Source organism: Chrysemys picta, chromosome 6 (genome assembly GCF_011386835.1).
Source record: "Chrysemys picta bellii isolate R12L10 chromosome 6, ASM1138683v2, whole genome shotgun sequence".
NCBI lineage: Eukaryota > Metazoa > Chordata > Testudines > Emydidae > Chrysemys > Chrysemys picta.
In genome coordinates this window covers 17,299,884-17,315,906 of record NC_088796.1, presented here as the reverse complement: position 1 = coordinate 17,315,906, position 16,023 = coordinate 17,299,884, and the positions used below count along the sequence as shown (strand labels likewise).

Below are 16,023 nucleotides of genomic sequence, written 5' to 3'. Positions count from 1 at the left end.
TGATTTTCTTATTTACCTTTTGCCTTAATGTTGACATTAATTTTCTGTGTGGGGTTGCTGTGCATCTGCCCAGAAGGTGTGTAATGAAGAAAGTGGTGACATTAGAGGTAATGTGGATAAGTCACCTATGATAGCTCATATGAGTACAGAGGGGCGTTCTGCATCTGCTCTTCAGTTCACCAGGGCAGAGAATGTAAAGAAAATTATCTGGAGTGATGACAGAGAGGGGGAAAAAAGCTTTTAGCTACAAGGGAGTGTTTTTCCACTTACCATTCAAAGACCAATGGACCGAAAGCAAGAACATTTTTTTCTTCAGTGTAATAGTTTGTGACAGATGTCTTCAAATGACTTCAGGAGAAGGTTTACCTGTTATTCTTACAAAATTTGAAAAGACCAATTACTCCCTCATGGAAGTCACATTCCTAGGATTTTTGGGGAGACAAGTATCCACTAATATTCTTATGTGCTACATTCCTCCTATATGCGAAGCAACACATGTTCAGGTAATATGAGTAACAAAATCCAGCTAGCTGGGGATAAATGAAGAGAGGATAAATCCTTATTTATACTTTTGTGGAACTACCTTTTAAGTTTTATTTATTGTTGAGCTAACTCACATGTTCATTTGGGTTGTATCAGTATTAGTAGGATTAGCTTTTATAATAGTAACACATTACATTTGTATAGCACTTTTCTTCTAAAAGGAAAGTGTTTTACCAATTGAATCCCCAATTCTGTAAAGATTTTCACACGTACTTAACATTAAGCATTAAGTCTCACCACTGACATCACAGTGGAGTTGTCCCACGACTAAAATGGAGCTGCCTCTGGAGTGGAAGGTAGGAGAAATGTGACAGTCCACTGCACAGCATATTAGGAAAGGAAGTGAAAAATAATTTATCTGATTGAAAAAATGAAAGGGAAAACTAGGGAAGCAGAATGCAATTAACCAAGTTGGAATTTTGCCAAGACACAAGTAGTAACACCCCTACTCATGAAAAGAGACATGGAATCATTAATAAACCAAAAGTGGTTAGGCTTTTGGTTTTACATTTCAGCCAAAAATATGAGTATTTCCAGAAACACTGTGGCCCACTGTGGGATCATGCCAGGATCATGTGGGTCACTTTCCAGAATCATCTGGGTACATCTCACTTAATTCCCTGCTGTTGCAGGGTTTTGGGCACTAGTGCCCCTTGGTCCCTCCTATTCTCTGCTTGTGGCTCATAATAGTTTCGTTTCCTCAGGGCTATGACATTTTGATCAAATTTTGGTTGTTGGGTTTAGTGTGTGGATGCCTGGTGGTGTTGGTGTGCTGTGATACTAGATGACTTGGTGGTTCCTTCTGACCTTAACCTTTATGTCTCTATGACCTGCAGCATTGATTCAGTTTTATCTTTGAGAAAAATGCCACCAACTGAAACATCAGCCTCTCTTCTCACAGCAACTGGGTGTTCTTTGGAAGTTTCTCAGTCAAGCAGTGACCCTGGCCAAGCCCGCATAAAAGGTTTACTTACTTCTGACACATCACATTTGCATATCAGACAGGAATATACGGATATAGGGCATTGTACAGAGCACAGCACAAAGTAATCCACTGCAATTTTTGACAAGAGAGAAGATGTTAGTAATAATCAAAACTAAATAGTGCCTATCAGTTAGTTGGCATATTAATGATCACACACAGAATTCATTTACAGAGGCAGACTTTCGCAACGTTAACAAGAAAATTCACTGAATACCCATCAAATGTAAAGGCCATTTGAATTGCACCGAGGTAGTTCCACTTATCCACAGTCTGAGAATTCTTTAGTAATATGGGACCAAATCACTCTCGATTTTTAAGCAGCATTTCCCATTAAAAACAGTGAGGAGTACTGCTTTAAAAATAATTTATGGTACAACATTGACCAGGCTTTTGCTATAACAGACTCCCAGCATTACAGCTCTCTAAGTCTCGTAGCTCATAGTGACAGATAATCTTGTTTATCCTGCATTTTCACTGCAGTATCTTTCCTTTGCACTACTGTTACAGCCGGAGGCCTCTGTGCCACCAGTGCTCGTTGGTGTCCACCTCTGATGAGTAGTGAATGAAATAACCAGCAAAGAATCTATAGCTCTCTTTTTACTTCCCTGAGGGACAATGTTGGATTTCATCAATAAGAACAATATCACCGGCGCAGCACAGACCTGGGAACACACCACTATGATCCTTCTATTTCAGATTCCACTCCAGTTTTTCTGTTAGGATTTGAACTTATTATCCCAAGACTCACAGTTTCAATGCACTTTGTGATGCTGGCTAGTTTTATAGCTATGTTTAATGGCTGCATCTCCCATTCTAAAGATCTACTATGAGAGCTGATGATAAAAATAGCTGGACAATGTGGCTAAAGCGCTGCATGTTTAACAGACAAGGCTCACCGCACATTGGAATCTGCCTTGTCATTCTCAATTCATGGCCTCACTTTGCAATACTTGGAGAATTTGCATTAAATGGAGCTTAAGCTTGAGAAAGAGTATAAAGCCCAGCATTATTTCACTGACTGTTAGAGATTAAAAATATTTCACTCTTGATTCACAAAGACAATCCAAAACAAGGCAACTGTGCCAAGGGATTGGGTGGCTCTTTGCCAGCATACACATTTAAGCAGGAAAAAAAACCCATCAGTACTGGAAAATTTGCTCATTTTAAAACTATCCATGCTTTTGTTTCATGTGACCTGTTGGTAGAGCATTATAAACAACCACAAGTGCCCACATCCTCACAGCGGTATCATATGCCATTGATTTTAATTGTGTTTTATTAATATGATACAATTCAATTATGCCCAAATCAAGATATAACTAATACTTTAATAATAGAATACCAGGTCCTAACAAATTCCCTGCACAAAGATGAAAACCTGATTGTGTTACTGATGCTAGAATAGCCTCAGCAGTGATGTTAATAAGACTTTTAATATCAGTACAGCTGCTTTAGCAAAGCCTGATTAGTCTACTGTGGTTGTGAAGAAAGAGTTAATATCTTTGTTATGATGTGGAACATGCAAAATCATCATCAGCAAATTGCATTAAAAGGTTATTGTTCAGACAAAAATTAGCTGGTCTAAATTGGTGTAACTCCATTTATGTCAATGAAGATTTACATCAGACGTGTATCTGGCCCCAGATATTAAGTGAATCATTTTCTCTGTCATTATAACCTCTAGGTCATTAACATGGACAGATTTCTTTTTTTTTTTAATGTAATTTACTCTTTAATACTTAGAGCTCAGGAAAGCTGCTGGAACAGTGTGGAAGTACAGCTGTTTTGTTTATGTCACGTTCCCCAACACTTTTCAACAGGGCTGGCTTTAGCAGGTGCAGGGCCCCACGCCGGGACGCAAATTGTCTCGCGCTCCCCTCCCGCCCCGACTCCGCCCTCTCCCTGCCCCATTGGATCCCTCCCCAAATCCCTGCGCTGGCCCCGCCTCTTCCCCAAGCACGCCGCATTCCTCCTCCTCGCCCCTCCCTCCCAGGCTTGCGCTGATCACCTGTATGGCGGCACAAGCGCTGGAGGGAGGAGGGAGAAACAGGACACGGCTTTTCTTTCCCCCCCCCCGCCCTGCTCCACCGGCAGGCCCGGACGTTGCGGGGCCCTCTTAGGCACGGGGCCCCATTCTGGGGAATCGGCCGAATCGGCTTAAAGCCGGCCCTGCTTTTCAGCTTACATCATCTCTATTTCAGATTAAGGAAAACCAAAGAAAGAACAAATGTAGAGTCCTGATGAGAGAGAGAAAGAGAATGCATAGGGAGTCAGAATGTAACATTCTGCATCAGAACTGAAGATACCTCTGAAATGTACCTATCATTCCATGGGAATCACTTGTTTTAGTTCCAAAATTTGGTCCCCCCTTCTCTTTTATTCCCAAAAGTTATTTACATCAGAAAGAATCATGAAATTGTGTTTTATAGAAGGAATAATTTGCACTAATGGGATGACTCCTACAGCACTTTAAAGTTTCTCACATGAATGATTTTTGGTCTCCTTCATTTGTAACTCTGTCAAATATTGCTTCCCACATTTGGGCCAGTTGAGCGGTATTTTTGAACTATAAAATACCAGCTGCCTTATACTTGTTCCTGTAGCAGGCAAGGAAACTCTCATTTGTAGGTGGCCACAAAATGACATCTTTCAATTACTGCAAAAAGCTACATAGATCATAGTGTCAATTTTACATTTCACTCATCCTAAGTAGGAAATTGAGACTGATTAGAAACAGAAGTGAAACTAGCCAGTTTCACACTGATATTCTTATGTGATATGACAATCATGTTCATTTTGAGTTTCCAACACTACCTTCAAATGTTTAATTTATCCGAAAAAAGTTTTCTTTCACCAAAAATTTCCCCAACCTCCTTTTTCTAAAACGAAGTCTAAATCTAAGGCCTTGAAATACTTTCAGGTGTATAACAAAATGTTCTTCACTGATTCAGCTGAAGCTTTTCAATCTTGTGAGCAGAGAACTGTGTTGGAGGTTTCATTCTTAAAGCAAAAGAGGTGAATCTGCGGTGAATAAGGGATGGGGAGTTAGGGAAGTCTCCTTCCCCAAGTGTTGTTTCAGAAGCATACACAGTATACAAAAGGAGGTGAGCCAGTATAAACTGATTTTTACTTTGGATAACAGGAATACTGTGTGAAAGATACCGTGAAATTTACAAATGACTATGAAATTTACAAAATTTGATGAATCAGGGGGAAAAAACCCACACATCCCAGCAAACAAACTACTGAGAAATGTCATATAATTCCAACCTACTTTCACACACACTACGAAGCCCAAGGGTTTCCTTGGTGAGCTCTCACAAACATTTCTCCATGAGACTCATAATAAAAAAAATGCTATTAAAAAAACCTGAGCTTTCTAGCTGTCCATCAGAAGCTTTACAAAAACACCTGCCACCAAGACAATGTCAAACAAAACCTCAACCTGTACAAGAGCCCACAGTGCTTGAGTAATACAAAGGTAAAGTTCAGAACCAGGTCACTGCATCAGGATATCATTCTGAAGATGGTCTGTTGTGTGTCATCAGCTTCGGAGAAGCTGAGAGAGGGAAGGAGGGGAAAAGCTGAGGGGGCATTTTTAAGTGCCATTTTCCCCTGAGCATTAGAGAGGTAGCAAAGGGCAAAGAGAAAAAGAAGAGTATGTAGACTGAGGCCCAACAGAGTTCTTTAAAATACTCCTCCCCTCCCCATGTAATAGAGAGGGAAAGGGTGGATATTCTAGATAGAACCCCCAAAGAGTAGTTTTTAAATGCTTTTTAGTCTTCAGCTAGCAAGAGGGAAAGGATCAGAGAGAACCTCAAAGAAGAAGGAGGTCAGCATGTGAATTGAGCACCAAATGAGCCCTTTTAAGTAGGCATGGCTGGGGACTAAAGTACCTAACTCCACTTGGTATGCCTGCAGGTATCCTGCAAGTACCCCACTACTTCCTTAGAAGTCTGTTCAACTCATAAGGAAGCAACTTAAAAAAAAAATTACAATGCTTTTGGAAATCCTTCCCCTAGAAAGAAGTGCTTTATATAATTATATCAATCGACCTTGCCCTGGACTGCAACATCTCCTGTAATTACTGCTTTCTAGAGCTGTATAGCCAGGTGGAAATGCCTACCAGTTTAGCTGTCAGTCAGATAGTTAATATAGTCATGGGCCTTCAGACATCCCTAGCAGAGAGATTCCTGAGATTTGCTGAACCATTTTTGGCTTTCAGATACTTTTCTTTTATCTTACACCTTAAAATATATTCAAAGATGAAAACAACAATGTCAATAGGAAAATGTTGGACTGAGCCCCTGAAAGAATATTTATGGGGCTAATTATTGGCTGCTCTCATGGTCACCCTCCCTTGTCTCACACAGAATATTCCTGACAGTAGCAGCATAAATGACATGGAATGGGACAGGTGAGGCTGCATACACAGACTATCAGTGCCTCTGTGGTCAATTTGTTTAGCTTACCCAAAAGAACATCAAGAGATGACTTATCATGGTGTCATACGAAGAAAATACCAAGGGCTCTTTAATTCAGCAGAGAAAGATGTAACAAGAACCAATGGGTGGAGATAGAGTCAAACAAATTCAGATTAAATATAAGACCAAAAAAAAATCACTAGTGAGGGTGAATAACCATTGGAACAAACTACCAAGTGGTGGATTCTCCATCTCTTGAGGTTTTCAGATCAAGACTGGATGCCTTTTTGGAAGAGATGCTTTAATCAGGCAAGTTACTGGACTCAGTACAGGTGTAACTGGGTGAAATACTATGTCCCGCGTTATACAGAAGATCAGACTAAATTACCTAAAGGTCCCTTCTGGCATTAAAATGGATGAATTTCTTAATCTAATTATCTGTAGGTTTGGTGGGAAACCAGAATTGGGCATAGAATTGGACAGATAAATTGTGATTCAGTGTTCCCCTGTTGGCTGCAGCTTTTTAGGCATGAACAACCCAAGCCAGGATTTGGCCCTAAGCATTTTCCCTTGGAGATTTAAGACTCAGCTCTCATATCCATAACCAGTTAGAGAAAGGAGACAAAGCCAACGTACCAGTATTTTTTTCTTACAGAATGTATCGTCCTCTACTGTATCAAAACACCAGGTAGGGAGAGCAAAATTAGCCTCAAACCAATTTACCATGCCACAGTTTCTCTCTGTTCTCCTTGGTCTTTTGTCTAAGAAAATCACTTTATTCCATCCATCCATCCATTCCATCAAATAGCCACTGTGGTGGCGGTGTAACAAAAGCTAGTGGAGCAGTGGGCAAAACTACTCTGGTGGAGATTAACCCAGAGTTGGAAGGGTGGCTGTAACAGAAGACATCAAGAAGTTTGGGGAACAGGAAGCAGCAATGGGAGCTAATGTAGTTTGAGGAGGAGGAGGAGAGAAAAGCAGCAAGGAAGTACTATCTGGAAGCATAGAAATTAGCTACCCATCCATCCCATCCATATCTACACATAGATCATACCACTATAGTATCTGAACCCTTCAGGTATTGGCACGTGTGTACAGGACTATGGAACCATGTATTATGTAAAAAAATAAATTAAAAATGAATTGAGACTATATTTCCATTTTAGGGCTCTTCTGGTCAGATGAGTTTTACCTTCAGTTCAACTAATCTCCAGAACCCAATGGTAGAATTATAGCCTGACAATTCAGAGTGATCTCCTATTTATTCTACAGGGTATATTATTACACCTGACAGCAGCAACTGCACTGTGTAGTCTATATTTTCTGCTTGCAGGGTACCTTGGACTTTGGACATCTTCTATAATTCATGACCAGAAATCCTAGATGACAAGTAATCTTCTTCTGTATTCATATTAAAAACAATTACATTCCTGATTGTATTCATTTGTTACTGGTTACTTTTAATTGTCTGGGAAATTGAGAGCATAAATCAGGTATTTTAGTGATTATGACATTTTGAAGTGTGTTCCCGTGTGTTTATTGTACCCTTCTCCCCAGCTTCCAGTTGTAAGATCATAGTAGAGGATATTGGGAAGTATTTATTTCAATAAATCCAACTTCGTGGAAGTTCAGCATATAAAACCTCAAGAGAGGATGGAGCAGATATTAAAGCAATTCATAGACTCTAAGGCCAGAATCTCTTTAATGTTTGAGACAAAGACATTCTACCAACATTAAACTAGGATACACAAGCATCAAGCATTCTGAGCATTAGTTAGCAATTACAGTTGCTTATCATCAGAAAGAGTGCTAAAAAAGACAGCAAACTTTATGGAAAGAAAAGAAGAGAGTGGGTGCATATCCAATGAACACACTAATGGTTATTTCATGAGGATCAAAACCAATAGCAACTTGGGAAATCCCCACAAATGCTCATAACATTTGAGAAGGAAATCTTTAATATTTGACAGGAGGTCTGGTACAACATAGTACAATGATTCTGCTGCTAAAATCAGCATAATAGTATGGCCTTAACTCAATCTTTAAATTTGCACTCAACATTCTTTCCCCTGGGCTTGAGAAGTAGGGATAATGACACCTAATTTTTGTGCACCCAGAATCTCAGGTATGCATACGCAAATCAAAGAGGTTGCTTGTGCAAATCTGAATTTGGGATGTGCAAAGCTTCCCAAAATGACAAAGTCAATAATTTACCCAATTTTTTGAAAGTGTAGAGCCCAGACTTCAGAGAGGTGACATGCTTTCTGTCAGGTGCTGACTCAATGAATGTAGAAGGCATTCAACAACTTGCAAGATGGAACCCTACATATGCCGATCTCACAGTGGTTCAAATCAGGAGCAACTCCACTCAAGTCAGTGAAGATACATTAGTATAATTGTGGTATAGCTGAAATCAGAATTAGGCCTAATATGTTTACCTTGGATTGTACTAGAGATATAAAATGTAAGTCAATGATTCACCCTAGGGATTATTTTGACAAAACCATGTGAAATTCTGTCTTTAGATAATTAGTCTTGAAGGCCTCTGTGGAATGTTGTCATTATTCATTTTACACAGGCAAAGCCAACATTTTCAGAAATTTACTTCTATTTATATTACAACAAAGAGATTGTCTGCATTGGATCCGTCTATAACAATTCTGCATTTCAATCAGAAATGAAGTTACAAACAGGAAAATATAATCTGCATTTGAGGGTCAAATTCTCCTACAAGTTTTGCTCTTGTAAATATGGAGTTACTCTGCTGATGTAAATGAAATTACTCCTATTTACATTGGTGTAATTAAGACCAGAACCTGACCCTTAGTTACCAGTGTAAAAAGACAGATTCTCTACTTATTTGCATCATCATAAATCAGGAGTAACTCCATTGCAGCCAACACAGTAACACTGGTTTACAACTAGTGTAAGAAGAAAATCAGGGACACCTCGGTCTAGCAAGTTTGTGAAGTACTGCGATGGGACAAACTTATTACAGTATGGTAGTAAACATTTTTTTAGTGATCTCCTCCACAATGATCTCTTCCATTAGAAGTACAGTTGCAAAATCAGATTAGAAACTGTATCCTTGTAGCTGCATTTGCTGTATAAACAGTCACATAGAAAACTATTTTGATTTTATAACTTCTTTTTTACTAGGCAGAAAATAAGAGCCAGAGCTTCAATGGTGGGTCTCTAAAGTAGGTGTGGATGAAAGTAAGTGCGTTGTGAGACTGTGAGGAGTTACTCTGAAAGATCATCAAAGAGAAAACATTTTATTAAAGGCGGCATATCATTGAGGGAATTCCTGAAATGCCACTTATGCGCTATAAGAAACCAAACTGGGCAGCATAAAGAATACATGCACGTGCCTATACATATCTTGGAGACTAGGTAAAAGCACAACCCAAGTGATAAGCAATATTGCAAAGTGAAGCCAAAGAGAATACAGTGACATATCACGTGCACACTGCACAAATCTAATGCTGATCACTTCATGAGGCAGGACTGGTGATACAAAACTAGATTTTCCCCTAGCAGAGGGAAAAGATGCTGGTGTGGTGGCAGAGGGAGGGGTCAGTTACAGATAAAGGACCCGCTGGGAAATTCAGACTACACTGTCAGTGTACTAGCTCCTGTCTGAGACTGATGACCCAATTATGCAGGTCTTATTCAGACAAAACTCCACATGGACCTCAAGTGGGTATTTGGAGTCACTCACTCCAGAAGACTTGGTTTAAGTCTGAATAGTATGGCTGTCTATCTCGTGGTGGCACTGTCATGGCTTGGATTCCAGAATAGACAGCTGGTGCTGTGTTATGTGCTGGGAAGTACGTTGGAGGGGAATTCAGGAATGAGAAATAAACAGAGGATGAAATTCTGACTTCAAATCTGGAGACACTCCATTGAAAGAATTAGTCCAGATTTACCCACGTGTAACTAAGAGCAGGATTTGGCCTTAATTCTGCACAAACTGGGACGGGGGGAAAGGAAGTAAAAAGAGAAACAGAAGGCAAATAGTATTTGTGTACACATAAATCAAGTAATTATAAAAAGACGAAGCTGCAAATATATAGACTGAAATGCTTGCCCTCAGTCATAACCATCACAACTTTTAAGACTTTGTAACCAAATGCCCTAAGCCTAACCTAACACACTCGTATAACCCACGCATCATAACACAGAGGGCAACTCTGCTGCGTGTGAAATGGACGTTGTGACAAGTCACTGTCGATTTATACTGCACCACTCACAGAGAAAGGGATTGCCATCTTGCCCAAGCACCGCAAGGTTCTGACATGTTGTACCATGCTAAACAGCATACCCAGATGTGGGAGTAAAGTAACAAATAATCATGTTGATTTTTGTTTCCCCCTCCAGACAAAAGAGTAGTTTGCATTTACTTAATTATGAGCAGCAAGCAAACTATATAGTATCATGTATGTGATTACTTTCCAGCATTAAGTGCTAAATAGTCAGAGATCTGATTCTAATTAATCATGTCTTTTCCTGTTCTTTTTCCAAAACAGTGAACATTGCCCATCAATTCTTGTTCAGTAACATATGCCTCTGTGCATTCATATTTTGTGCAGGGAAAAGAACCTTTCTGTCTTGGATTTTACTTTTGATCGCCTATCACATAACGTTTTGCATCTTACAGACAATGGAAGTGTGAATGGAAAGGATTTGAATGACTTCATTCAGGCACAAAAGTAGCATATTCCTCCTCATATGTTGACACTGTGCAACGCTGCTCTTTGTTATTAAAGTTTTTAACAAATTCTTACATCTCCAAACCAGCTTTGGGGTTTAGTTAGAAAGTGTGAAAGGACACAGTCCCATTGTGTTGCATCTCTATAAGCCCTTTGTTACTAGTCAACAAAGTCTTTAAATGCCCTGCCGAATGGGAATTTTGCCAAACAGCAAACCAGCTACTTGGCCTTATTAAGGGCACCTCCTACTGGTCCTTTCATAGAGTGAATTATGCTTTCTTCGCTATCAGTCCCCTGCTAGGTTTCTGAACAGAGAAAATAGCTACTAAGAAGAGTAGTGGAAACTCAGAGATTAATGAGCAGAGGCCAAAGCCACTAGAACAACATTTCCTTAAAGATGCAGGATTTCTTTTCTTTTATTTTGTCAGTTGAATCAAGAGATTGTGAAAAGGGGGCTCAAAACAACAATCTCAGGAAGGATCTGGAGGCTAACCATAACTTTGCACAATTCTAGCTTGCAAAGGACAGATCAGGGAACTTGGTCCAACACAGAGATGCATGCCTCCAAAAAGCAGTGCAATAAATACACATTATACATAGAGAGTGAAATGCACAACCAAAATGTACCAAATATATATATATATATATATACAGCTAGGAAACAACCTGCTCCTGTAATGAGTTTTCTGCGTAATATCAGACATCATTTCTCTCCCCCCACCCCATCATTAAGGCAGTGTGTATCTTCACTCCCTTCCTCTCTCTTGCACGCACACACGACCCCAACTCGCCATATGCCCGCTAGAAGTCTGCAAGTCAATCATCGTTCCAGAAGGAGGATCACTGATATGTCTCCCATCTACTAGCCTTTAAGGTGGAAATTCAAGAGAGACACCTATTATCCTGCTCTGATTGCCCAAGTCCCACCTTCCATGCAAGTAATTGCAGAGGACATTGCTGAGGGACACAGACACACACAATGAACCTTCTTGTATTTAACAGAAGCATCTTCCCAATTCACTTACTAGCTCTCCAAAACAAGCCAAACATACATATATACATATATATATATTATATATATATTTAAAGGAAGCATCATCTATAGGTACAATTTAAAGCATTTCTATTTGCATACAGCTGATATTCTGAATGATACTAGTCTAGGGTAAAGATCTTTTTTTGCAAAGGCTTTCATATGCAGCACTTTCTCCATCACAAAAAAAAAGCTGCTTTAGTGGCGTGTGTGTGTGTGTGTGTGTATAGAGGGGGGGTGTTATCGGTTTCTATTGTTCAGCAGCAGCTGGTGTGGAAGCAATTTGTGTGTGTTTATTTTATTTTATTTTGCTTTTCATGCCTCTCTCTTTCTAAGATTGCTCCTAATGAAACACAGCTCATTTTCTTTTGGAGAAAAAATGATCACTGGAGAATAATATTTTCCCACATACATTCTCCACACACACACACACAGACAGACAAACACACACACACACACACACACAGTCATCTACAAATTGAAGCTGCACTTTCTTAGTTCTTAATACTTCTCAGTAATACTCCAATTCCTGATTGATTTATTTTTAAATCTCTAATTTCCAGCTTTTCTCTGCCTCCAACACGGACAGCTCCCGAGCATCACAGTATCAATACCCCCTCTTTCCTTCTCTATCCTAATTCAATACACAAACCAGCTTTGCCATTTTTAATCAGAAAATGTGCCTGCCAAGTGCAAAGAGAGAGAGGCAGCCCCAAAGAATATCAATCAAATGGAGTTTGGAGCCGCTCTGCAAATAACTACATTTTCCATCTTGCAAACTAATATTTTGCTTTTCATCCTTTACCCTTCCTCTGCCATCTGAAAAATATAAATAAATCTATAGATCCCATCTCAGCCCGAAGATCCAAAAAAAGCCACAGGCAAATAAATCCAATTGCAACACTGGTCAGGTGCAAAAGAGAATACAAACCAGTGTATATACACACACTTATGCTATCACCACATTTCTCCTTTATTTTTATGGGTTTCTTTCCTTTCAGTTGGTTTCCCTTTTTCAAAGGCTGCTCAGAATGCTTCTAAACCAGATTTCGTCTCACTCCTTTCCCAATCTATGTCAACTACCTGCAAAAGCCTACACCGATCCACAACAACAACAAAATCAAAAGAGGGGGGGAAAGTCTGATAACACATAAGGGATAGGCACATTCCTTAGGGTTTTGCAAAATTCACCCTTCTCCATGGAGTGCAAAAGACAAATAAGGCAGCGATCACTTACCGGTGACTTGAAGATTCAGGCTGATCAGAGAAAATCCGAAGAGTAGAAAAGCCAGCTTTGGTACCCAAACACATGCAAGACTATTCTCCATATTTCAACACACACCTACAGAGATTTGGGTCCTGAGCACCAGCAACAATCACACACACAGCCCCTTCTGCCTCCTCCTCTTCTGTTTTTTTTTTTTTCTCCAGTCCCCACTGACAAGGCTCAGCAAAGGGGGAGTTAGGGGATGTGGAGGGAAAAAAGTTATATTCAGTCCAAGAGTCGCCAAGCCTCCAGATTATGTTAGGAAACTAACTCAAGGAAAAGGGGGAAAGGTGGGGAACGGTGCTCCCACTGCTGGAAAACCATACATGGAAAAATACTGCAAAAAAGCGAACCAGGGTGCCTCAAAAGATTGGGGGTTGCTCCATTTCCACAGCTGGGCAAAGTACAAAATATATATGTATTTATAAAAAATAAAAAAAAATCAGAAGAATACAAAAGGGAAAGCTTGTGGTTTTCTTCCTTCTTGGCAGATGTTGGTGTGGGGGAAAAAGAAGGGGAATGAAAAGGGGGATGTAAAGCTCTCACTTGTTACTGGAGCTGTCCACCAGCAGTATGTGAGATGGGAGTTAGAGCTGTAACATCCATTGATCCGAAGAAGTGGAGGGCTGGAAGGGAAAACGTGGAGAGTGGAGAGAAACCAACCGGATCACAGAAAAGATTCCACTGGAAAAAAAAAAAAAAAAAAAAAAAAGCCTGAGCCCTGCTGCTTCCAGCAGCTGCATTCACTGAGTCTACATATGAATGAGCTGGGATGCCCTCTGTAGGTAAAGCGTGGGAAGTAACTTTTCCTCAATGGAGCTATTTAATAATGTGCATGTCCCTGCTTATGTAGCTAGCTCACCTCCTGTCCGCGTAAAGCTCCCCGGTTTTGGTTTGCATGGGGGTTGATTGGTTTGTTTCATCTGCTCCTAGGAGTCTGGTCTGCAGTGACAGGAGTTTAAACCATTAACAAAAGCATGCTGCTTTTTAAAGCGGAGCAGCCTTGCTTTTTCCATCTCACAGTACTGCCAACGCCAAGCATTCAAAAACCAGGAGTCAGACCCCAGATAATTACAGTATAAACTTGTCTTTAAAAAGGATAGGATTTTTTTAAAAATGTGAGTTATTTTCATTTATGTTCTGAAGTTTGAAATTTTAGGGTCCACATTTCCATAGCTACTGTGAGGACAAGAAACTTACTTTTTAAAATGAAAGCTGAGATTTCTACAAAACAACATGACTTTGGGAGCTAGATTTTAAGGTAAACACCAAATATCAGGAGACTTATGATAAAATCACAAGAGATGGCAACACTGTCCTCACCATATTCTTTTTATTTTGCAATATTCACCCTGACATATAGGATGGGTCAAATAACTAATTTGTTCACTCTAGTTCCCAGCATCTCTAGGCTTCCAGTAGAATTATAGAATATCAGGGTTGGAAGGGACCTCAGGAGGTCATCTAGTCAAACCACCTGCTCAAAGCAGGACCAATCCCCAGACAGATTTTTTCCCCAGATCCTTAAATGGCCCCCTCAAGGATTGAACTCACAACCCTGGGTTTTAGCAGGCCAATGCTCAACTCATTGAGCTATTCTGCCCTCCTTCTGCTAGTATTGCTCACCATTCTGTCCTTTCACACACTAAGGAAAAAGGGGTGTTGTAGTAATTGAGCCTAGAAACTTACCCTAATTGTAAGCTCAATTGTAAAAAAGTGAATAAAAGTTTAGAAAATGCTCCAATCACATGTAATAATAAATGTTGATGGGAAAAGATGCAAAAAGAAAACAAAAAGACTAGGGACAGGTCTATACTAGCGCTTAAGTCGATCTAATTTACGCTGCTCAGAGGTGTGACACAAGTTTCCCCCAAGCAATGCAAGTTTTGCACGGTCCACACTAGCGCTATGTCGGCAGGAGATGCTTTCCCACCGACATCGCTTCCACTTCTTGCCGAGGTGGAGTAATTATGCCACCAGGAGAGCGCTCTCCCGTTGGCATAGCATGTTTTCGCCAGACGTGATTCAGCAGCGCAGTTGCATTGGTGCATGTGTGCCGATGTAGCACTGTAGTGTAGACATGCCGTAAATTAGTCCAAACAAAAAGGCCCACTACTATATTTCAAGAACTGTGCTAAAACCACACTTGGTAACCAAAAGTAATGTGGGGCCAAAATTTGTGTCTCAGGAATTAGGCCTAATTGGAGGATTGACTAATAAGATGGGCTAGTCTGCCCCATCACTCCCTTTTAGGGTCCTCAAAAAGAAATTTTGGGAGGGAAAACTGGCTACTGCAACACTGGCTGACTGAAAGAAGGGGAATCATGGCTGCCCCCTACCACCACCAACTATCTCCCTGGGATGCGGCATGACACTCCTGTACCTTCAACATCCTGATCCTGAGAGATGTTCTGACTAGACCAGGCTAGAGAGAGGGACCCAGTTGACATCACCACCGGGCTCTGGCTAAATGCCGAATATCCTCTGGAACGTGAAACTGTATCACCGCCCCTGTCATCCCCACTCCCATGCATCCTTTTCCTTCTCCACTTAATTTTTTCTTTTTCCTATCCCTCTCCTTATAGAAGTGTGACTTAGCTGACCAAACTGTATATTTTGCAACACTGCTGTAAGCCTGTGAACACAGAGGCAAGTAAAAGCAATGGCCTAAACAACCCCGTACCAGTTGCAAGTCAGCATTAACATAAAAGAAGCTGCCTTTCCTCCCTTTACTTTTCTTTTCTACCCTCTTGTGTGTGTTTGTCTTGTTTTGTCTTCTAGAAAACGGGATCGGACTTTAACAACAACAACAACTCCAGCCCTCAACAACAACAATTCCAATTGTCTCTTATCCCCCAAAAGGACAATTATTACTGTGTAAAAGACTGTCAAATAAGTTTTTTCCCCCACTTCTCTTTCTAAAGACTTTCTTGAGCTACCAGGAAAAGGAACAAGAAATGGTGTTAAAATGCTTTCACTGTCTTTCCTTCGTTTTCTGTATCTTTATTAAAAGGTTTAAAAGACTGCTAGTGGTGTGTTTGCCACGGGACGGAACAGGC

At 40.3% G+C, this 16,023-nt stretch overlaps 1 protein-coding gene across 1 annotated transcript in view; it reads right to left on the bottom strand.

Annotated features, from left to right (window-relative positions):
- DCC (DCC netrin 1 receptor) overlaps positions 1–13,608 on the bottom strand; it is a 945,550-nt gene extending 931,942 nt beyond the window's left edge. Inside the window, exon 1 of the mRNA XM_008166035.4 lies at positions 12,935–13,608. Coding sequence (XP_008164257.2) covers positions 12,935–13,025 — 91 coding nt within the window. The 5' untranslated portion in view covers positions 13,026–13,608. The remainder of the gene's footprint in view (positions 1–12,934) is intronic.
- Positions 13,609–16,023: the final 2,415 nt, after the last annotated feature.